The sequence below is a fragment of the Brienomyrus brachyistius genome, unplaced genomic scaffold, assembly GCF_023856365.1.
Source record: "Brienomyrus brachyistius isolate T26 unplaced genomic scaffold, BBRACH_0.4 scaffold87, whole genome shotgun sequence".
In the NCBI taxonomy this organism is placed as follows: Eukaryota; Metazoa; Chordata; class Actinopteri; order Osteoglossiformes; family Mormyridae; genus Brienomyrus; species Brienomyrus brachyistius.
In genome coordinates, this window is record NW_026042362.1 from 474,827 (window position 1) to 500,138 (window position 25,312).

The 25,312-nt window shown below is 42.7% G+C and overlaps 1 protein-coding gene across 19 annotated transcripts in view; it reads left to right on the forward strand.

The window, feature by feature from the left end:
* LOC125727125 (NACHT, LRR and PYD domains-containing protein 12-like) overlaps nucleotides 1-25,312 on the forward strand; it is a 120,960-nt gene that overhangs the window by 44,795 nt on the left and 50,853 nt on the right. For 8 of the 19 annotated variants that reach the window (XM_049003841.1, XM_049003840.1, XM_049003842.1 and 5 more), the window contains 3 exons: nucleotides 52-225; nucleotides 9,420-9,593; nucleotides 9,711-9,757. In XM_049003841.1, coding sequence (XP_048859798.1) covers nucleotides 52-225; nucleotides 9,420-9,593; nucleotides 9,711-9,757 — 395 coding nt within the window. Of the gene's footprint in view, nucleotides 1-51; nucleotides 263-315; nucleotides 1,041-1,642; nucleotides 5,741-6,094; nucleotides 6,172-9,419; nucleotides 9,594-9,710; nucleotides 9,758-11,364; nucleotides 12,648-25,312 lie in introns of those variants that run through there. The other 11 variants (XM_049003848.1, XM_049003851.1, XR_007388550.1 and 8 more) reach the window with 10 other exon arrangements.

Genomic DNA, 25,312 nt, shown 5'->3' on the forward strand with positions numbered 1-25,312 from the left:
TACAGTGCTGCAGTGTAAAAAGTGGATTTAAAAGCGTTTACTTATTTTAAGGGTGGGTCGGTGTGAACTCACAGAGAAATGCTGTGAGGCACTGGCTTCAGCTCTCAGATCAAACTCCTCACCCCTGAGAGAGCTGGACCTGAGTAACAATGACCTGCAGGACTCAGGAGTGAAGCTGCTCTCTGCTGGACTGGGGGACTTACACTGTAAACTGGAGATACTGAGGTCAGTATTTCTGGGTATTCCACACTGTAAACTGGGGGTAATGAGGTCAGTATAACTGGGTATTTCACACTGTACACTGGAGATACTGAGGTCAGTCTTACTGGGTATTCCACACTGTAAACTGTAGGTAGTGAGGTGAGTATTACTGGGTATTCCACACTGTAAACTGTGGGTAGTGAGGTGAGCATTACTGGGTATTCCACACTGTACGCTGGAGATACTAAAGTAGAAAATAACTAATGATTTCAAAATAAAGCAGGAGTATCTAAGTCTAGAGGTTTATTGAAAAAATAACATTAGACTCGCTACAGTAAGTGGAATGTCGAAAGTAAAGATTACACTGGAGGCTAAGGATGACATTAAAAGTTTCTTCCAATATTGTAACTCCAAAAGAGCTCTAAAAGCTGAACTCACTCATCTGCAGGATAGTAAGGGCCTTATAATTGAAAATGAAAATTGATATAGTAAATAGGGGCGGCATGGTGGTGCAGTGGTTAGCACTGTCGCCTCACACCTCTGGGACCCGGGTTCGAGTCTCCGCCTGGGTCACATGTGTGCAGAGTTTGCATGTTCTCCCCATGTCGTCGTGGGGTTTCCTCCGGGTACTCCGGTTTCCCCCCACGGTCCAAAAACATGCTGAGGCTAATTGGAGTTGCTAAATTGCCCATAGGTGTGTGAGTGAAAGGTGTGTGAGTGTGCCCTGCGATGGGCTGGCCCCCCATCCTGGGTTGTTCCCTGCCTCGTGCCCATTGCTTCCGGGATAGGCTCCGGACCCCCCGCAACCCAATAGGATAAGCGGTTTGGAAAATGGATGGATGGACATAGTAAATGAGTCTAATGATTATTTCACACAGGTGTTCACAGTAGAGGACATGATTAACTTACCACCATTTAGTACAAATACAGTACAAAATATAAACAATATACAGTCCCTCCACAATTATTGGCCCCCTTGTAAAGATTTGTAAAAAGGGTTAGAAAAAAATCCACCTTTTGGCGAAGCAGCTTCATCTCACACTGAAAAATGAGAAAAATCCAACCTTTCATTGAAATAAATTTATTCAAAGAAAAACAAATCCTTCATTAAGAAATGATTATTTTTAACGAAAACACATGTGCTACGATTATTGGCAGCCCTGCTTTTAATACTCTGTACAGCCTCCCTTTGCCAGTATAACAGCACTGAGTCTCCTATAACATTTTATAAGGTTGGAGAATACAGAGCAGGGCATCTGAGACCATTCCTCTTTACAGAATCTCTCCAGATCACCCAGGGTCCTCGGCCCTCTCTTGTGCACTCTCCTCTTCAGCTCAGCCCACAGGTTTTCAGTGGGGTTCAGGTCAGGGGACTGAGGTGGCAGAAGCTTGATTCTGCGGTCAGCTGACCATTTTTATGTTTATTTGGACATGTGCTTAGGATCACCGTCCTGCTGGAAGATCCAATGAAGGCCCAGTTTTTGTTTCCTGGCAGCGGCAGCCAAATTTTGATATAAAATGTCCTGGTATTTCATGGACCCCATAGTGCCATGTACCCTAACGAGGTTTCCAGGGTTTTTGGAGGAAAAACAGCTCCACAACATCACAGAACCTCCATCATATCTTACAGTTGGGATAAGGTTCATTTCATTATAACCATCCTTCTTTTTACGCCAAACCCACCTTGAATGTTTATTGCCAAAACTTCCATTTTTGTTTCATCAGACCATTGAATTTGATTCCAGTTAAAGTTGTATAATGTTTTGCAAACTCCTGGCACTAACATTTTAAGTAACTGGCAGAAAAAGCTTCTTTCTGTCATAACTTTCAAAACGTCTGTTAGCATGAAGGGGGCGTCTGATGGTTTTTTGGAGACGTGGTAACCCGAAGATTTTACTTTGTCTGGTAATTGACTAACAGTCATCCTTGGGGACTTTTTGCCTCTCTTACGATCCTCCTCACTGTTTGTGGGGGCAAAATAAACTTGGGTCCTCTTTCAGGCAAGTTTCTAACAGTTCCAGTTGATGTCCACTTTTAAATTATTGCCCTAACAGTAGAAATGGGCATTTTAAGGCGAGTAGCTATTTTTTAATACCCATTCCCTGACTAATGAAGTCAGCACACTTCTCCCTCATTTGGTCTGTGTGTCTCTTATCTTTCCCATGTTGATGGATGACTAAGGGAATTTGGCCTCTGTGTCTCCTCATGTTTGTACCCCAGTTACTCAGGAAGTCATGGATTACAGCTTGAAGGTTCTTATTCACCCCAATCAACTCAAAGATGTATAATTTACATGGGAAATATGCTTCAGTTACATTGCGTTCACTATAATTTGCAGGGCTGCCAATAATCGTGGCTCATGTGTTTTTGTTAAAAATAATTATTTCTTGATGAAGGATTTGATTTTTCTTCAAATAAATTGATTTTAATTAAAGGTTGGATTTTTCTCATTTTTTCCGTGTGAGATGAAGCACCTTCACCAGAAGGTGGATTTTTTCTTACCCCTTGTACAAAGGGGTGCCAATAATTGCGGAGGGCATGTATGTATAACTGAGGCTGATGTGGTACAAAGCCTGGCTAAACTCAAAATAAATAAATCACAGGGCCCTGGTGGCATCTTACCTATAATTTATAAAGAGATGAGGGATATTATTAGCCAACCTTTAACTTTACTGTTTCTGAAATCCTTATTTGCACGTGGTACCTTATGATTCGAATTATACTAATATAACACCCATATTCAAAAAAGGGGATAGATGTAATCCAGCAAACTACAGGCCAATTACTTTAACTTGCATAATTTGAAAAGTAATAGTAGTTATAATACAAGTGAAAATGGTAGATTACCTGGATACAAATAACATTCTGAGGGGTAGCCAACATGGATTTAGGAGAAGTAGATCCCGTTCAACTAATCTACTTCAGTTCTTTGAGGAAGCTACAAGAGAAATTGATCACATAAAGTACTTAGATTTGCAGAAGGCCTTTGATGTTGTCCCCCTCAAACAACTCTTGCTTAAACTCAAAGCTGCAGGGATTTTAGGAACTGTAGCAGTTTGGATAGAAAACTGGTTAACAGACAGGAAGCAGCAGGTAGTTATTAGAGGCACAATGTCACAGTGGGCCTGCGTTCATAGTGGGGTACCGCAGGGTTCAATTTTAGGACCACTATTGTTCCTTTACATTAATAATATTGACACCAGTGCATACAGTAAACTAGTTCAATTTGCAGATGACACCAAGGTGGATGGTGTACTATAGCAGATATTGAACTAGCAGCACAGAAGCTACAATGGGATCTTGATTTAATTAGTGACTGGGCTGACACCTGGCAGATGAAATTTAACGTATGCAGGGAGCAGAAATATAAAATACAGATATTTTATGGGTCCCACTGAAATAAAGGTAGCTGAATATGAACTGAATAAATCCGAATAAAGACCTTGGTGTGTATGTTGATGCTTCCATGTCCCACTCTCACCAGTGTGGAGAAGCAATTAAAAAGGCCAGTAGGATGTTGGGTTACATCTCTAGGTGTGTGGAGTTTAAGTTAAATGACTGAACCTGCTCTCATCTGTGAAAAGCACAGGGCACCAGTAGCAGACCTGCAAATTCTGGTATTCTATGGCAAATGCCAATCGAGCTCCATGGTGCTGGGCAGTGAGCACAGGACCCACTAGAGGACGTTGGGCCCTCAAGCCACCCTCATGAAGTCTGTCTCTGACCAAACAATCAGAAACATTCACACCAGTGGCCTGCTGGAGGTCATTTTGTAGGGCTCCCGCAGTGTTCATCCTGTTTCTCCTTGCACAAAGGAGCAGATACCGGTCCTGCTGATGAGTTAAGGACCTTCTACGGCCCTGTCCAGCTCTCCTTGAATATCTGCCTGTCTCCTGGAATCTCCTCCAGGCTTGGACGGCTCAGAGAGCGATCAAAAAGCAGGCAACAGGCAGGATACGGGACGAATGGGGGTTTAATCAGGAGATCCGTGTTAGGGAACATAGGACGGCAACCGACATCAATGACAGACAAGGGGTTCAGGCACGCCAGAGACTTAAATACATCAGACAAAGCAAAAGATAACAAGACATGGCTGGGCACGATCAGGGAATCACACGTGGGTAATTAGGGGGCATGGCACACACAAGGAGCGGACGGGCCGGGCATCACACATGAGCATATATTTTATTCCTAACAGAACATAGATAGCATAACAAATGTCCAAACTGGGAAATTGTAGACCTTTATCCAGTAAATGAGCTCATTTAAAATTTGATGCCTGCTACATGTCCCAAAAAAGTTGGTACAGGGGTAACAAGTGGCTGAAAAAGCAAGAAAGTTTAAAAAGATTCAGCTGGGAGAACATCTAGTAACTAATTAAGTTAATTGATATCAGGTATGTATCCAGATTAGGATTAAAAGGGATGTCTTAGAGAGGCAGAGTCTCACAAAAGTAAAGATGGGCAAAGGCTCTCCAATCTGTGTAAGAGTGAATAAAAAGATTGTGGAATACTTTAAAAACAATGATCCTCAATGTCAAATTGCAAAGGATTTGCAAATCTCATCATCTACAGTGCATAACATCATCAAAAGATTGAGGGAAACTGGAGATATCTCTGTGCGTAAGGGACAAGGCCGAAGACCTGTATTGGATGCCCGTGGTCTTCAGGCCCTCAGACGACTCTGCATCACTCATCAGTATGATTGTGTGAATGACATTACTAAATGGGCCCAGGAATACTTCCAGAAAGCACAGTCGGTAAACACAATCCGCCGTGCCATCTGCAGATGCCAGCTAAAGCTCTATCATGCAAAAAGGAAGCCATATCTGAACATGGTCCAGAAGCGCCGTCGTGTCCTGTGGACCAAGACTCATTTGAAATGGACTGTTTCAAAGTGGGAAAGTGTTCTATGGTCAGACGAGTCCAAATGTGACATTCTTGTTGGTAATGAAGGGCGCCGTGTCCTCCGGGCTAAAGAGAAGGGAGACCTTCCAGCGTGTTATCAGCGTTCAGTTCAAAAGCCAGCATCTCTGATGGTATGGGGGTGCATAAGTGCATACGGTATGGGCAGCTTGCATGTTTTGGAGGGAACTATGAATGCTGAAAGGTATATAAAGGTTTTAGAGCAACATATGCTCCCCTCCAGAGGACGTCTGTTTCAGGGAAGGCCTTGTGTATTTCAGCAGGACAATGCAAAACCACATACTGCAGATATTACAACAGCATGGCTTCATGGGAGAAGAGTCCGGGTGCTGAATTGGTCTGCCTGCAGTCCAGATCTGTCACCTATAGAGAACATAATTACAAGTGACACCCATGGTGCACTGTGAACAGGTAAACAGGGCCACAGAGCCTGCAGATAATTATCTGTGACACGCATGGTGCACTGTGAGCAGGTAAAATTAAAATTTAATATATTGAGGACGGCATGGTGGTGCAGTGGTTAGCACTGTTGCCTCACACCTCTGGGACCTGGGTTTGACTCTCCGCCAGGGTCACATGTATGTGGAGTTTGCATGTTCTCCCCATGTTGTCGTGGGGTTTCCTCCGGGCACTCCGGTTTCCCCTCACAGTCCAAAAACATGCTGAGGCTAATTGGATTTGCTAAATTGCCCATAGGTGTGCATGTGTGAGTGAATGGTGTGTGAATGTGACCTGCGATGGACTGTACCCCCATCCTGGGTTGTTCCCTGACTCGTGCCCATTGCTTCCGGGATAGGCTCCGGATCCCCCGCGACCCAGTTGGGTAAGCAAATTGGAAAATGGATGGATAGATATTGAGGGTTGAGGGTTTTGTAAAAACAGCAAGATATCATCTGCATAGAGACTAATTTTGTATTATTAGTATGAATTCAATTTATTTCACTATCCTGACATATTGCTGCCGTAAGTGTTTCTATGAAGATGGCAAACAATGAAGGAGAGAGTGGGCATGCAGGCCGTCTTCCCCGTCGGAGTGTGAATGCAGGTAATGTGATCCCATCTGTGACACTGTAGCTTTGGGTGAGATGTACAGTATTTTAACCCAGTGGTTGAACGACTCTCCAAAGCCAAATCTATGCAATATATTAAAGAGGAATGTCCAACTGACTGTCAGATGCCGTTTCTGCGTCTAATGATGTAATCATGGTTTTAGTATGGGTATGCTGAGCAGCATTGATTAAATTAAATAATCTATGGGGCATTTCCATGTGACTCGCGTTACATTTTTTGGTCTGTTTTCATGTTATTGTTTTGTGTACCGCCCACACATATACATTTGTATACACCACTTCTTGCATGCATGTGCCAATTGGCAATGGGTGTGAAATGACATAAACAAAAAGTAAGATAAGTCTTTAAGTAGTCTTTTAATTACTTCTAATTACAGTGTGACTCGCGTTACACGAAAAGGAAAGGGCAAAAAACTAAGCCAACATTTAAAAAAAGTCTCCTTCAATGGTAAATGACTGGAACAAAGGAATACTTGTAATGCATTAGAAACACATTAGGCTCTTATATTAAGATGGAATATAAAATACTTCTCTCTAAATATTCTTGGGGACTTGCAGAATTGGTGTGACTCGTGTTACCGTGACTCACGTTACATTTTTCCTGTAACTGGAAAAGTTCACTTGAGTCACCAGATGAAAAGCATTTTCATACCTACTAAATAGATCGTCATACATGTACCGCTGATTTCTAAATATAATACTTGTATAAGTATTTATGCAATGCTGAAGTCTACTCTTTTTCTTCAGACGTCTTGCAAGAGACGACTACGAATTAAAATCAGGAAAACCAAAGTGACCGCGGTTGTTAACAGTAAAAGGGGCTTCAGTCTTCTCACCAGTTTGTCATGGGTGTAAAATATCACGTCTGGTTTCACAGGCCATTTCCAAAATTTGCCAGCTTGTGTCATTACAGAAACTTGGTATTCACCATTGTCAATACATTTTACCTCCCCTGGGTAAACCTTCCCATCATATTCTACACCAAACCAGTCACCCACCTAGAACATATACATGTATTTTCAGAACTGGCTTCTCTGACGTTTGTGTCAGCCTTCTCTCCAGAGTCGGTATTTAATCCTCTCTCACTTAGTACTGAATCTGATTCAGCACAAGGTTCAGCAGCATTAAATACTGCATCTGAAGAGAGGGTGTAATAGGTGGCTTTCCCATTAACCAAATTCATGCAGTGAACATTTGCAATGCCAGGAACTGGGGGAGCATTTGTAAATACCTCTTCTATCCCCAGTTCACTGTTGATCCCATCAATGTCGGAGGTCTTCATTTCAATGACTTGGACATTGCTTGCCCTGGCTGCCTCAGTGAAGGTAGAAGCATTTGTGACAATAGCTTTTGTATTTCTCACTGCATTCCATACCACCCGTTTCACTGCCCCACCAATGCCATCGACAGGGCCCTTCCCATGTGATGTAGCAAAGAAAATCCAGTGTTTTTTAAATAAATTTATCTGTGTTTAAGATAAGTTTAAGATAAGATAAAAACACACAGCCTTATTCTGCAGGCAGTAACAGAATGCATCACTCTGTATTCATGTTCATGTAGATAATGGATGTGTAGTCATACTTAGAGACCTCAATAACAGGCCTTTGTTTACCTTAATTTTCTTTTCTTTAGTATTAAGTAAGTCTATATAGTTTTCAGTATTTAAAACTTAAAAGTATACTGTAAAAAATTCCTTAAACATACCTGAAATTCAAGATGAAGTCGGGTTTAATTTCTTTTACTTTTGTTTATGAGGTGTGGCTTCAGAACAAACAGGAAGCGAGATGAATTGTGGGTAAAAGAAAGTGCTTCCATCTGTAGTTTATCTTAGAAACTACTATAAAGCTATTATGATTGAAACAATTAAAGAAATCAGTATGTAGTGCAGTTGAAACATTGTGACTCGCGTTACATGTGACTCGCGTTACAGATATTCAATGCCCAGTAACTTATCTAAGAGGGGACACCAGGCCTGCTGCTGGTTTTCCCATAACCAGTAAGGGCTAGGGATGCAGATATATCACTGTCAGTTTGCTACTAGCATAGGCTTCTTTTTTGTGAGAAAACTTGTACTTTTTTGTGACTCGCGTTACAGAATCTTTTACACTCAGTGAAGAAGACTGCCAAACAGAAAGTACATGTTAGAACAAACTTTTACCTCAGAAAATATTAAGAACAAGACCCACATAAAATGTCATCACAGTGAAAGTTTGAGATTTCTTCAAAAATAGGGCTGCAGAGAATAGCATAAAATCCTATCTAAAGTGGTGAAAAAATTAATGAAAACAGTTGCAATATTCAAACGATGAAATTTTCATGAACAAAACGTGTAACCACCAGAGGTCTTTTGTTTCCTGAAAAAATACCTTATTTTCTATCAAAAATACTGAAAATGCAAGTGCAACACAGTTAGAAAAATTTTGCCTAATTTTCCCAATCAGCATGGAAATGCCCTATGGATGTTGTCCGAGGCATGTCTTGTCTTGATGAAATATGTCTGATCAGGATGGATTATAATAGGAATGACTGTCTGTAACTGAGTGGCGAGAGCTTTTATAATGATTTTCAAGTCTGTATTCATGAGTGAGAGTGGCGGGTAACTGGAGGGTTGTGTTGGCTCTTTATCAGGTTTCAATAACACTGTAATGGTCACTGCACTCATACGATGGGATTTGTGTTGTATGCTTAATTTCTCTTACCAGTCTATTGTAGAGTGGAGATAATATGCCCCAAAAATGTGTATAGATTTCTGCAGGGTAACCATCCGGTCTGGCGATTGGTTGTTAGGCATTTGGTTGAGGACCTTATGGAGTTCTTCTGATGTTAATGGTGCATCAAGCAGAGGTGGAGATTTCAGGTGCAAGGAGTACAAATCCAGACCAAGTTGAGTACTCTGTGACTCTTTATATTCAACTGGTTGGTTGAAACAAAATCTTGGTCTGGATTTGTACTCTCTGGACCTGAAATCTCCACCTCTGGCATCAAGGGCATCTGCTGTTTCATTGGTTAATATGGGTAAGTCTAGATTATTTAAAAATGATTCTGTATCAATTGGATCTGGTTCTTGTTCTGAGAAGTATAGGTTCTTATAAAATGTTCAAGAGATGTTAATTTTGCGTGATTATTGAAATATTTATTAGAGGAGTCACTTTTGCTTAAGAGTAATGCTTGTAATGGTCAGGTGATCTTATTTACTGGGGAGTTTTTGTCTGTCTCTCTGCAGGCTGTCAGGCTGTAGAGTCACAGAAGAAGGCTGTTCTTCCCTGGCTTCAGCTCTGAGGTCAAACCCATCACACCTGAGAGAGCTGGACCTGAGCTACAATCACCCAGGAGACTCAGGAATGAAGCTGCTCTCTGCTGTACTGGAGGATCCCAGCTGTAAACTGGAGAAGCTGAAGTGAGTACAGAGTGTGTGTCTGACACGCTACAGATACTTATGCATGTATGTGAAGAAGAGGCACCAATTAATAAATGGATACAGCAGTAGTACTATGTCATTCTGCTTCCCCTGTAGTGTGGATCACGGTGGAGAGTGCAGGACCAGACCAGGCTTACAGAAATGTAAGTGTCTTTGCATGTTTTTATTAATAATACCATGAATACTATGTTATGGTTGTATTCACACAATTGTTGTGATGAGTGTGGCTTTTTACACTGTGTGTAGATGGATTTCCATGTTTGTGTTTAGGTGAGTTTCATGTCATTTTAGACAAACATTCAAACGAGAAACAAAATGTCAGAATCATCACCAAAAACACTATCAATTCATTTAATCGTTTTAAAAAATATTTTTTACAAATGCTTTATAGCTGCTTGTATTATCTTGGTGTTTGTGTGGGAGTGTAGGATGGTTAAATATATTCTGAATTAGTTATACATCTTTAATTTCACAAAAAAAATAATCCTTTGCATTTGTTCTTTTTGCGGATGCCGTGAGTGTATGTGTTTTCTGTGTGAGATTCGTTAGTAATGTCCTAAGGAGGCACCTGTAGGCAGTGAGACCGGACTCTCTCCGCAAGTGCGGAATGTGAATTTGCATTGTTACAGGGTGGTTCTGTAACAATCATTAATATTCATGAGAGAATATTACTGATTGGTCACTGAATCCCTTAAACCAGGGGAGCCCAAATCCAGTCCTGGAGGGCCAGAGTCCTGCACATTTTTGGATTTCCCCTCATTTAACACACCTGATTCATCTCCTTCTGCTAATAACCACACAGCTCTTGAGCTGAATTATTGATGGTGGACCAGGGAAAGAACTTTGCTACACAGGGCTCCGGCCCCCCAGGACTGGATTTGGACGCCCCTGCCTAAGGCAGAAGAAACAGGCAGCACATGTCGATGTTCCATGGTCAATCAGGTAGTGCCCCTCTCATAAATATTAATCAGCCAGTCAATCATGTAGGGCATCATTCATGAATATTAAAATTATCCCGATCCACGGTGCTAAAAGAAATTTGCACCCGGGATACATTGGATGTGCGGCGGAAAATATCAATTTCATTTCGGCGCCCATGTTAACAGATTAGAGCGGCCGCGTGCGTGCGCGAGATGAGGGGCTCACGGCAGCGGAGCCGCATCTAGAGTCGCGCGCGCGGTAAGCGGTTCGTTATGGAAGCGTATTGCATTCATCTGGGAAAAAAATTCATCTGTTTTTCCGAATTAATGAGATAATAATTCCCGTTTTTCTGAGCGATATTTTTCTGAATTAATGAGAACCTTCCTGTTTTTTATGATGCACGATCTGTGCCGGAATCATCGTTTTGTATCAGAATCCAGGTCTAAAAGTTTATTAAATATCACTTTAAACATGTAATAATATTACTTAAATATTCTGTTATTGATGGCCATTTTCGAGCCACATGCGACGGAATTAGCGGTTTGAAGGAAGGACACTGACTTTAGTATTGATCTCTGGTGCCGTTTTGTGGTAAATATGCTTGTGATGAATATGTCTGAGGAATGTCGCTGCTTTGTCATTTTTTAATTAAATTAATTAAGCTGTTAGTTTAGCTCGCGACTCTTCCCGCCGCCGTCGCGCGCCCACTTTATGTTTCATAAGCTTCAGTTCCCGCTTCGTTAGGGGAAGCTGTGCTGTTTTTATATCGTACAGAAACATAAAGTACAGGCGGCCTGATGGGATTAATAATTCTTCCTCTTGCCTACAGACTCCTGCCAGCTGACGCTGGACCCGAACACAGCAAACAGATTCCTGTCTCTGTCAGGGGGGAACAGGAAGGTGACAGGGGGGGCAGAGCAGCCATATCCTGATCATCCAGAGAGATTTGACAGCTGGGATCAAGTTCTGTGCAGAGAGAGTCTGACTGGCCGCTGTTACTGGGAGGCTGAGTGGGATGGAGATGCAGCCTGGATAGGAGTCACTTATAAAGGAATCGAGAGGAAAGGAGAGAGTTATGACTGTCTGCTTGGATTCAATGACAAGTCATGGAGTCTGTACTGTGATACTGACAGACTCTGTCTGTCACAATAATAAAGAGACTCTCATACCCACAGAGCCCTCGGGCTCCCGCAGAGTAGGAGTGTATCTGGACTGGGGGGCTGGTGCTCTGTCCTTCTACAGAGTCTCCTCTAATGGACTGACCCCCCTGCACAGATTCACCTCCTCATTCACTGAGTCCCTCTATCCAGGGATTTGGGTTTATAGAAACTCCTCAGTGTCACTTTAATGTGTTGCTGGTTCTCCTGGCAAAAAGGTAAAATCTCTGCTTTTTAACCTTTTATAATCCTTTTTTACTCCCCACTCTAAATTGACTTGGCCACTGGCACACCTCATACAGCTAATCAATCTCTCACTGACTTTTAAACCAATATATTTAATTATTTAATTGAGCTGTTGGTGAAATTTAACAAAATCATGGAACGGCTGAGGTGCCCCTGAGGAGAAGTTTGGGACCTAAAGCGGTGTTCATCTAGCCATCCAACTAGATATCAGTAACTTTTTAGAAAACAGAAGAAATTATTACTAGTGTTTATTGTGTTACTCAATTTGCCCACGTTCTAATGTTAAATTGTGTTTTTTGTTCTAAGCCAAAGTGCACTTGCTACCCAGATAAACAGCTTTAAACATTTCTTTGGACTGACTAAGACTTTTGCACAGGACTGTATGTTTGACAAAAAATAAATAACTGTGTTCAGTGAGCTGAATAACATGAAAAATATAGTTTAATATGTTTTTTTCTTTCACTAAAGTATAATGAAATGTAATCCTGATTGGGGGGGGGGCTATCCCCTCTCCCCTGTATATGTACATTTTATATATTATATATTTATGTCCATTTACTGTATTTCCTCCCTGTACAATCACAATAAAGGCTTTCTGTTCTGTCCTATTAATGTCCTGCTTCAGCGTCACCCAAAGCATAACTGAGTAACATAATGAAACCACAATCTGCTGGATTAAGTTAAATTCACTGTATTACTGCATCTGAACATAACTGACACAATGACTGTCAATCAATGTATATAATAATCATTTAACTGGAGACATAACAGACCGAAAAAAAACTGGAAAATATAATTATGTCCTGTTACTATCTTGCTTCAGTGGATTAAAGTAAATAAAATTATTATTAATATATTTCAATAAATAATGAAATTTGTTCTCTTAAATAATTAACACCCTTGCCACCCCCACCCCACTGTAAAAGGTCTGGTTACTCCCCCGTCGGACAGAAGGGGCAGGTGCCCAGACACCCTTGCCACCCCGACCCAACTGTAAAAGGTCTGGTTATGCCCCCGTCAGACAGAATGGACAGGTGCCCAGACACCCTTGCCACCCCCACCCCACTGTAAAAGTTATGGTTATTCCCCGTCAGACAAAACGAGCAGGTGCCCAGGCAACCTTGCCACCCCCACCCCACTGTAAATGGTCTGGTTATGCCCCCGTTGGACATATCGGGCAGGTGCCCAGGCAGCCTTGCCACCCGCACCCCACTGTAAAAGGGCTGGTTATGCCCCATCAGACAGAACGGGCAGGTGCCCAGGGTCCCTTACCCCCCTCCCCCACCCTACTGTAAATGGTCTGGTTATGCCCCCGTCGGACATATCGGGCAGGTGCCCAGGCAGCCTTGCCACCCCCACCCCACTGTAAGTGGTCTGATTATGCCCCTGTCAGACAGAATAGGCAGGTGCCCAGGCAGCCTTGCCACCCCCACTCCACTGTAAAAGGTCTGGTTATGCCCCCATCAGACAGAACGGGCAGGTGCCCAGGCACCCTTACTCCTCTACCCTCACTTATCTGTCTGACTCAGATAAATTGATACATAGATAGATACTGAACCCCTCCCACGCCCGGCTGGCAAAAGCTACTAAATTTATCTCCATGCATTATCATTAATAACAGACGTGTAAAAATATACACAGACATCCATTGACAATCCAGCATTGGATTCATTTGCTATTGTAGATTAACATTCTATAAAGTAACTGTAGTCAGTTAAAATGTCTCTCTATCAAACTGCTGCCATATTTCTTACATCCACTGGACACGTCAATTCACAGAATTGTCTCCTGGCTGCTGTGACATTTTCAGTTCGAGACAAATCTGCACACGCATTTACATGTATGTAAGAGTTTTATTACCTTGTATATAGTCTGTAGGGTTTGCAAGCTACCCAAACGCCTTTGATGTAACTAAATATAAATTTATAATAGAATAATATAGAATTGCCTATCCCAGGAACAACAGGCGCAGGTGGGAACCAACGCTGGGCGGGAACCAACCCTGGGGGGCGCCAAGACACCGCAGGTCACACACACTCACTCAGCCACACTCACACAAGTACAGGGCCAATTCAGAGACGCCGATCAGCCAACCCTGCACACCTTTGGACTGTGGGAGGAGACCGGAGCAGCACTGAAACACCTCACTCCAAACGGGCTTCAGTGCAGGTAATATATTAAGGCAGTGTTATGGCGGGGCGTCTGTGATAGGGGGGTGAGAGGTGGTGTTCAGGCATAATCCAAAGTAGATTAGTGGGTCTCATTAGGAACAGCGACGACCTGCCCTATAAAGAGGAGGTGAAGAGACTGGTGGGATGGTGCAGTGACAACAGCCTGATCCTGAATGTGGAGAAGACCAAGGAGATGATCATGGACTTCAGGAGGAAACAGCCCAGTCATTCAGCAGTCGTCACTGACTACAGTGCTGTGGAGGTGGTCAGCAGCATCAGATTCCTGAGGGTGCAGATAACTGACAGTCTGGACTGGTCACCAAACACAACATCACCGGTTAAACGGGCTCAGCAGCGTTTGCACTTCCTGGGCCGGATGAAGAGAGCTTTCCTCTCCCATCCTCAGCACCTTCTACCGAGGCACCATAGAGAGCGTGCTGACCAGCTGTATCTCCATCTGGTTTGGCAGCTCGAAAGCCTCAGACAGGAAATGGCTGCAGAGAGTGGTGAGGCCTGCAGAGAGGATCATCGGGACTTCTCTTCCATCCATCCAGGACATTGTGCACAAACACTGTCTCAGCAGAGCCCATGCCATCATCAGAGACTCCGCCCACCCCCACCACAGACTGTTCGCCCTGCTGCCCTCTGGGAAGAGGCTTTGCAGCATCAGGACCAGGACAGTCAGATTCTCTAAGAGTTTCATTCCATTCCTCAAGCCATTAGACTCCTGAACTCTCAATACCTCATGGCTGCCCCCCCCCCCCCCCACTCCGTCTCTCTCCATCCATCCACACGTCTCTTTCAAGAGCTGCTTTTTTTTAATTGTCTAGTGCAATATGTCTGAAACTGCGATGTACACTGGTGTTTGCTGCTATAGTGCTGTTAATATATTTTTATGCATATTCTATGTTAATTCCGCTTTATATTCTTTTTCATTCACTCTGCTGGGCCGATGAGTCAATGCAACGTAATTTTGCTCTGATGTGCACTAACCGATGTATGTTCTGAATGACAATGAAGTAGCTATTCTATTCTACTCTATTCTATTCTATTCTATGTCTGGATAAGTTTGGGCTGGAATACAGAGAGAAGCTGGTGGCCAAAGCAGTGAAGGTCATGAGTGGCAGACGCTCTGGGGTCCAAACAGGAGTTAGAGAGGTTGCCAGATATGCATTTTATGTTCACTGCAGCCCACACTGTTTGCATCTTGTCATTGTTTTTTATGCATTTATTTATAATTTTCAGATAAATAACATAAAAAACAAACAACCAACACATACCATACACCCCCCACAACTAATTCCCATTAACAAGTAAAGCACAAAAAAAATTATAATAGTAAAATAATAATAAATAAAAGGGGGGGGGGGCAACAGGCACTATGTTCTAAGAATTATGCTGCAGACTCTGTAAAGGTACAAAGGGGTGATAATCAGCATGAACCTCATCTGTCTGGGGTTTCCTTTCTCATCCATAAACTGCAGTATTGGATCCATATTCTGATAAAGCTTTCAGTGCTGCCTGACAGATCATATCTTACCCTCTCACCATGGAGAACTCCCAGGAGTTCCCTTAAGCACACAAAACAGGGGCCACACTCTGCTTCCCACAGTTTCAGAATACACCTCTTGGCGATCACCATACCATATACCAAGACTGGACCGATGTTATGATCAGTATACTCCACTGCAGCTGAATACCCAAATAACGCAGTTTCAGGGTCCGGCAACAAATTGGTGTTAAATACATCAGAGTACCATTTAAATATGGAGCACCAAACATCCCTAAGTTTAGGGCATAACCAGAAGTGGTGTGCTGGGGGGGGGGGCTCTGCCTTTAGCAACAGTGAAATGTTTGCATCATACAGTGTTTGGGGGGAATGTTTTAACTTTGACTGAATGAGAGAACATTCTGTGTAAAAGTGGAGCTGCCTGTACAGCAAATTTCTTGTAAAATTCGATCCCGAAACCATCTGGACCTGGGCATTTTCCGTTTTGTAATGATCTAATGGAGTCCATGATTTCATTCACAGTGAGTTCTGAGTTCAGAGCCTCTCTCAAGGCCTGATCAAGGTTTGGTATGTTTAGATCTTTTAACCAAGTATCTACTTCTCCTTTAGCCTTAGAACTATACTATTCGCTATAATATTCTCTAAAGCAGTCATTTATTAAGCTGGGTTGAGTTATAAATCCCCCTAAGTGAGCTTTAATTTTGCGGGTGGCCCTACTGGCTCGCTGCCCTCTGACCTGTCGAGCTAGAAGTGTGTGTTTAAGAATGTTCTGCAGTGTTTGAGAATCCCCAGTGTTTTTATAACACACCAACTGAGAAAGTTCAGAATCTATTTGCTCCAGACAGGCCCTTCTAGATTTCTGTAATGATGCTTCAGCTGCAGTGATGTGGCCTCTGAAAACAACCCTGCATGTTTCCCACATGGTAGAGTGGGAGACATCTTTAGTATCATTAGTTTGTATAAAGTCCGTAATTTTTTCTGACAAAGCCTGCACAAAAGCCTTCGTCTGCAGATAATGACGGTGCAAGTGCCACTGAAATTACTGCCTGGGAATTTGAAAATCTACAATAATAGAAGCTGGAGCATGATCAGATATCAAGATATTGTGATATTTTGAATCTATAACATTAGATAGGAGCTTTGCGTCTAACAGACAGTAATCTATACGAGAGCATGTTTTGTGTATATTTGAGAAAAAACAATATTCTCTGCTCGTAGGATGTTGGATCCTCCAAATGTCTACCAGGTTCATAGTGCTAATTAGATTGTTTAGGACACCTGCGGAGTTAGTGGGGCTGGTCGTCTTTTGTGACGATCTATCTAAATACGGATCAAGAATTATATTGTAATCTCCTGCAATTATCAGATGTGTTTGAGAAATATCATGCGGTTTATAGTCAATATTTAGGCCATAGATATTTAGTAACGTCAAATGAAAAGAATGTAATGCCCAGTTACAGTAATAAATCGGCCACCCGGGTCACACACTGTAGAAATGTGTTTAAAAGGCAGCCCTTTTTTAAGGACAATGGCAATCCCCCCTGGGCTTTGTTGGAAAACGTGGACTGAAATATCTGATCCGGCCAGCTGCATCGTAGTCGACCGCATTCAGCGGGTCTAATATGCGTCTCTTGGAGAAATGCAATGTTGGAATAGAGAGACTTAGGATGTGAAAACACTTTAGCACGCTGAACCGGGTTCCCGAGACTGTGGACATTCCAACTCACTAAAGTAAGATGAAGCACCATAACCTCTGTGTACCACAGAAAAATAAACTGTATTATAGCAGCAGCGACGTAATAATTTGCCCCAAAATAAAAATATGACAACCAAAAAAGAAAAGCACACACACACTTAAACAAACTCACTCCCACCACGTTCCCTCATCCCTAAGAACAAGGAAAAACCCCCATACACCAACCAGGGTTACTCAAGGTTAATTATTATGAAGGTAGTAAACACACCGCTAACTTTAACTAATCTTGGTTTGCTTTGCTTCCCCTCTGATAAACGAGTAACAAAAGCATATAATAACAGTGTAGTTCCAGTTTGTGTTATAAATTACCGGAACTCGGCTTACAAACATAGAGCGTACTATAAGAATACAAAACTTACTAGGGGCGGAGCTAAGATTTAACTACATAACTAAGTGTCCGGTGCCTTTGCAATATGCACAATGCGTCCGTTTCCATTTTGAAAAGGCAGCTAAATGAGCGATCTGGCAGGTGATGGGCTGGTTACTTCACCCGATCTGCAGTGTATTCGCGAATGTCTCTGCTTCCTCAGGAGTGCTGAACACTGACGAGGTGGTTCCCTGGGGGACCCGGAGGCGTGCTGGATACAGAAATCCTATTCGGGTCCCTGCCTGCTTCGGCTTCTCTCTCACCCCATCAAAGAGCTGCCGTTGTTTCATTAGCTCCGCAGGAAAATCCGGGAAAATGTGGATCTGTTTTCCGTTGTACTTCAACGGGTACTGCTTTCATGCCAACTGCAGAATCCGCTCTTTTACTTGGAAATTATGAATCCTCGCAAGCATGACACGAGGGCGAGTCTAATCCACCACCGGCCTTCCACCCAGTCTATGAGCGCGGTCAATCTCTATAGGCTTAGGGAAAAGTTTGGGGCCCAGTAAAGAAGGTATAGAACTTGCCAGAAAGCCCACAGGACGGCCACCTCCAGCACCCTCCGGCAGGCCTATCAGCTTTATGTTCTGTCGTCTGGACCACGCCTCCAGATCAGTAACTTTATCTGTTGACATATTCCAGCTTTACCATCAGCTGCTCTAACTCAGACAGATGAGCCTCATGGCTACCGCTGACCGTTTCCACACTAGAAATGCGTCCCCATGGACCATGTTATGTATCTTATTTGACCGTACCGCAGATTTTTTTACCTGTGAAACGTGATTCCCTGTTTTCTAGTTTTAACATTCCTCATGTTGTTGCAGTTTCGAAAACAGTCGGTTCACTAAGTGATATCTATGAATCCTCTATTTCACAATTACCGCGCCGATATGGCGTATCACCCAACGAGGCATCCAGGCTTTCAAATCTATGGCGGTGCTGCCTACGCCTCTACCCGTCACATGACACAGGAGCTACCGAATACCCGCCAATGGGGAGCCGGCTAGATCAACCACGCCCACCCGTCACATATAACAAGAAGGATGAGGCGAAAGAAGCGAATCAGTTTAAAAATGTCACCATTAACGCAGTATTTAGTAGTCTGTAGATATTTTACTTTAAGCAAGGCACAAAATAAAGTTGTAGTATTTGTAATAAAATTTGAAGATTAGCCATCCCCGAGGAGCTGACAGGAAAGTCAGGTACAGATATAGTCCTCATTAACCAGCTAGTCGGTTACTAAACGTCGCCAAATAAGCTTGCCTTTTTCTATGTTTTTTTTTTTCAATTAAATTGACATTAAACAAAGTAATCTGAGACCTGAGATATAACATTGCAACGATGGTCATTTTTTACAATCATGGATATTTTAACATTGAGGACGTGTGACTCATGTCATTTTCACATAGAGAGAGTTTAATTGTTTTTATCTATGTCTGTGTGTCAACATATGTCTATTTAGTTATGTCACTCAAATGTATGATTAGTATCGACTTTTCGGTAGACTACTAGGTTGTAATAAAACTATATGGTCCTCTGGGAGTTGGGCAGTAGGAAGTAAATGTAAAGTATCAATAAGAAATACTATTAATGAAGTAGCCGCCCTATCCTTTTACTTTGTATGGAGTGTGCATACAAGACACAAATAATGCAGTTGTACTGTTATGTATATAATTTAAAAGGTATACTTGCCAGCAAAAGATTGAGTTAACAAAATTAAATGAAAAGTATTAAGACCCCTTGTCATTCATAGTATTATATACTTCTTAATTTTACAAAGACTTTTTTCCTCTCATATTTTTAAGTTTTTGAAGTTGATAATCTGGAAAACTGCTGCCTGGGATCAACTATCCATTCTTGACTCTTGGAATAGGAATTGAAGTCGAATAAAACAGCCTTACAGCACCCTCTTGTGACATACAGTAATATAGAAAACAGAACAATTACTAACTGAACACAACATCCCCCCTTTACTTATGTATTCTTCTTCCTGCAGCAGCACTGTATTCTATAAAAGACACGCCTTACCTGTAACATTTCTTCCTTTAAGGTCATTACACCCCAGACAAAAAATAATGTAAGTTCAACTTAAAACATTGTGCTTGTGCCTTCCTGTAAGTGCACAACCTTTTCACTATGAACTGCCTGTTTTGCTTCCAACAGAAATCAATTACAATTAGAAATGTTCCCAGTAAGAGGATCTACAAACAACTGTTATATATTTTACACTGAATCTCTCTTTTCCTTTAAGGTATCTCTTTCTAACCAGAAAATCACGGTCAGAACATGCATTTCATTTCTTTGTTTAATTCTGTGAAGTTCCATAGTCCTTGAGCCGATGATGGTTTGTGTGCCCTGGCTGTACAGCTTCCAGTTCCTTAGGCCATTCCAAGCTCAACTGTTCTTTCAGGACCAGTCTTTGGCAGGGCTGGAAATTTGGGAAGTCCACTGGGTACTGAGGCCAAATGGGCAGCATGCCATGCTTTCCCGTCAGCCAGGATGGGCCTCGATGGGTGCAGAGAATTTCTGATGCCCTTTTTGCACATGCGCTGGTTTCCACAGCCGCACTCTGTGCCCTTCTCTGAATGAGGGAGTGCGAGCTCCCTGTCTTGCATCACAGTACTGTTTCATGCGAGGTTGGCAAAGAGACACCCAGCAATGCACTTTATTATCATGTCACTTAATTATCACTTATGCCCCTTCAGTATTAGGCCAAGTAAAAACACTACACAAGCAGAGTATTCTGTGGGGAAAAATTAATGTCCTCGACTGCTGAGAGCAGCGTGCTGGTGATGCTCTGTGCTCATTACATCTGTGAGTTCATTACTCTCTGTAGTGCTTTTCAATGCTGCATTGAGCAGTTGCCAGGATGTTATGCTGCCTCTGAGGATAACTGTTTGTTTAGATTTGAGGGGTACAAGATTAATGTGACAAGTTAAGTGCAGCTATGGCAGTAGGGACAAAACTCTTGCCAAAGTGAGCCCTGTGTGTTAAAAGGGTGACTAGAGTCATTGGTAATGATTCTTGGGAGGCGAATGACAGCTCTGTTGTTTTCATCAGATAGATTTGAATGGGAAGGCGGATGATCTTGGCTGCTCTGTGTGTGATCCTGTTTTTATTAAATGAAGAGAGCATGCTGTAGAAACAGGGAGAACAGTAAAAGAGGATTGGTTGGATAATGCTATTGTACAGTAATAAGAGGAGACGGGGGGGGGGGGGGGGGGGGCAACAGAGAGAGCACAAAGCTTGCGAATGATATGTAGTTTCTGCTGGGACCGTTTTGAATGTCCATGGTGTGTTGATCAAATATAAGTGTCGTGTGAAATGTGAGTCCAAGATATTTGAAGTGTTCAACCTGTTCAGCCATTTTATTGTGAATTGAGGTAGGAGTCTATTCTGATGGTGATGTCTGTAAAGTATGAATGAACAGTTCTTTTGCCTTGTCCACGTTCAGTTCCAGGAAGTTGTCAGAGCACCATTGTATGATATGAGAAACAGAATGTTGATAGGCTATAATTAAATTACTGTCACTGAGCAGACCCAGTATAGCACTATCATCAGAATACTTGTAGTATGTGGTGAAAGGTGAGGGGCTAATGCAGTCATTGGTATAGAGTGTAAAGAGGAAGGGGCTGAGGACACACCCTTGAGGGGGTCCAGTGTTGTTGATCACAGTTGCTGATTTGGCTGTGCCTATCCTTACAATCTGTGGTCTATTGCTGAGGATGGTAGAAGTTTTCCAAATTGTAGGAATGGTCACCAATCTATATGAGTTTCAGAAGATGGAATGAAGGATGGGAGCTTGTTCTGTGGCGAATAGCTTCAAAACTTTAGCTGGTACACGATCAGGCCCGGAGGCCTTGCCAGCTTTGCATCTGCTTAAGTGCTGCCTCACGTCCTCTACAGTAAAGGGAGGGTTTGTAGGATCATCAGAGGGAAGGCCATTGAGCAGCTCCTCACAGACAGCAGAGTAGTCCTGGTTATCGAACATTGTATAGAAGGAGTTTAAGGAGTCAGCAAAAGTTGTAAGATCAGTGCCTATGGGATGAAGGTCATGGTAGGGTATTTGACCAGTGAGTAACCAAAAGGCCTGTTTGGTGTTCATTGTACTGAACTCCTGCTCCAGTCTATTCTTATATTTGAGATTGGCATTGATTATCTCATTCTTTACTTGTCTACTGAGTGACAGGACAGAAGACCAGTCCTTGCATAGAAATGCTTTGCGTTTTTCCTTCAAGCTGTGCTTAACATGGGAAGTGATACTGGGTTTGTAAGTATGATATCTCCAGACAGTTCTGGTGGGAATATTGGAATAAATACAAAACTTGATGTAGTCTGTAATTACAGAAACTTTATGGTTCTTATCACCCTGGAAAATGTCCCAATCTATACATGCAAGTGAACCTTATAGTTGTTCAATTGCCTCCTCCGACCAGAGGGTGGCCAGGTGCACATGCGGCTTAATGCGCTTCAGTTCTGGTTTGCAGTGAGGTAGCAGAAAGACAACATTGTGGTCAGAGTGGCCAAGTGGAGGATGTACACGCGCGATGAAGGCGTCAGAGATGTTACTGTAACATAAGTCCAGAGTATTAAGCTTCCTAGTCGGAATATCCACATAATGATAAAAAGATGGCAAAACAGCGTTGACATTACAGTTGTTAAAATCACTCGCAGTAAACTCCAGGGCGTCGGGATATCTTGCCGTCATGGAGCTGGCGTCCTCACACACTAGCTCCGCTGCTGCCTTGGTGTTGGCACTTGGTGGAATGTAGACACAGCTAATTACTACAGTAGGGAATTCCCACGGAAGGTAGAAGGGGCGTACAGATAGAATCAGCATCTCCACGTCAGGTGTACAAACAATGCGGTGTACTTTAATATTCGAGCACCACCGCTCGTTGACAAAGATGCAGACCCTACCACCCCACTTCTTACCTGACTGAGACGTCCTGTCAGTCCGCCAGATCATCAAATTAGAGAGAATAACCTCAGAGTCCGAGATGGTGTCATCAAGCCAGGTTTCAGTCAGGGCAATAACATAGGTGATACCGCTCCTCCAGACACTTGGCATGCAATAAGTCCATTTTATTCTGGAGTGAACATACATTGGCCAGTATGATAGGGAGTAGCGGTGGTCTGAAGGGTCTCATCCTCAGTCTGGAGCGTACACCTCCTCACCTACCTCTTTTCCTCAGGCGAAACTCCGGAGGAAGAGCAACTGCCGGCCTTGAGGTGATAGACGACCGCAGTTGGAGAAGCTCCCCTCTACTGTAGGTGAGTGGATTGTGTCCACTCACTCTTCCGGGTGGAGTCATGAGGGAATTGTGCTGGATCCATCGGGATGCCCCAGGAAGGCATGCTGCCCGGCTCCTGGGGTGCTCATCCCTTGCACTGGTGCTCCTGGCCACCACTGTAGGAAGTCGTTGTATAGGACGTGGTTGTAGTCTTCCACTGATCCAAGGGAGGTTCAGGTCAGGGGACTGAGATGACCATGGCAGAAGCTTCATCCTATAGTCAGCTAACTATTTTTGTGTTGATTTGGACATGTGCTTAGGATCATGGTCCTGTTGGAAGATCCAGTGACGGCCCAGTTTTACTTCCTAGTGTCAGTATTGTGTATGAATAAAATACAAAAAAATATCCCTTTGTCGACTGGTGTTCCCTTGTTGCCCTCACCCTGTTTGTCCCTTTATCCCATTCCCCTTTCCCGTGAATACTGTTACACTCCAACCCTAGACAGGATATCATAACAGCATCTTACCTATAGTTTTAAAAGAGATGAGGGATATTATTTGTTGACCTTTAATAGTTTCATAAATCTGTATCTGTTGTTGTGGTACCTTCTGATTGGAAGCATGCTAATATAACACCCATATTCAAAAAAAGGATAGAAGTAATCCATCAAACTATAGGCTTCTGGAAAAGTAATGGAAGCTATAATATAAGACAAAATGGTAGACTACCCTTGGTGTGTATGTTGATGCTGCCATGTCCCACTCTCACAAATGTGGGGAAGCAATTAAAAAGGCCAGTAGGATGTTGAGTTACATCTCTAGGTGTGTGGAGTTTAGGTCAAGGGAGGTGATATTTAGATTATACAATTCCTTGGTAAGAGCCCACCTAGAATATTGTGTGCAGGTTTGGTCACCTTACCGTTAAAACCATAACTGCTGATTTTAACTATTTGTGTGTTTTAAATGCACAATATCGTTAAATTCATAAATCCAGCTTACCTTAAAAAGGACATTGCTGCCTTTGAAAGGGTTCAACGTAGGGCTACAAGAATGATTCCTGGTCTTAGAGGAATGTTTTATGAGGAGAGGTTAGCTGAGCTGAATCTATTCAGCCTTGAGCAAAGGAGACTAAGGGGGGACATGATCCAGGTATGTAAGATTTTAATAGGTTTATTTTTTTTCCATTACTGCAGTATGTCACACATGATTATATAACAGAATAGATGAAACCCTGCCTACATCTAACTTTCTCCCAGGGATTCACTATCCCAGTGCAATTCAATACAGTCAGTATCTACTGAGATGCTTGATATATTTTCTTTTTCATTGCATTATTGATGGACATAGAGGACAGAATTTGGCTGAGACAGCATTAGCTTGAAAAGTTTATTACATAATAAATAGTCTTAAAATCCATAATTTTCACGACAGTGAAAAAGCCATCAGGCCATTGCAGAAGCCCAGGATGATATTTTCATCAATTACTGTCTTTGCTGGCTGTCGCGACCAGTATCTTTCTCTAGGCCAGTGGTGGGTCTCATGTTCAGGCAGGCAGAATGGGTCCTTATGCCTGTTGGACTCCCTGTGTTCCTGAGTAACAGGTTCCCTCCAAGATGACAGGTTAGACAGAACTGCGGCTTCTTCCTCCCTGTCATTTACTTTCTGCGCCGCTTGTTGAGGCTGAGGCTGGACACACAGATGGAGTCTCATCCTCAAAACCAGTTTCTTTTGCTGGCCTGTTGCACAGAAACATTTCTCTTTATTGTACATTGTAATATGATTACAGCAACTATTCTGCTGTTATTCAGTCAGTGAGAATCATTTTCATAGTGCCGACCAATTTTTTAAACTCCAATTATGATCAGACTGTCTCCAATTCATGTTAAAAAAAAGCTCTGAAATACACGTTTGACTACTGGCTGCTGGTGATGTTCCACCCCAGCATCCACATCTCCAGTGCTGGTGCCAGCCTGGATAGAGGGAGGTGTTGTGGGTGAAGACTTTTCATCTCCCCAATCAATCACCTCATCCCACTTATTCCAAGCTGCCCAGTACTCGTCGTCTGTCCAGCTCACAGCTTTCTCCATTCTCCTAGTGCTGAGAGGAGAAATAGGTTTCGGTCAGACAGGTTGCACTACAGCACACCAGACAACAGTAAAAACCTCTTAAAGAGCAAATACATAAGCCGGTTCAATCAAATAATTGTATTTAATAAGAAAACAGTACTATCACCTAAGTTTTATCAATGTAGATTATAGTGGCAGTACACATATGAACAATAATGCTAATATACTCACTGCAGCTACAGGATATACATATACAGGGCATATGGCATA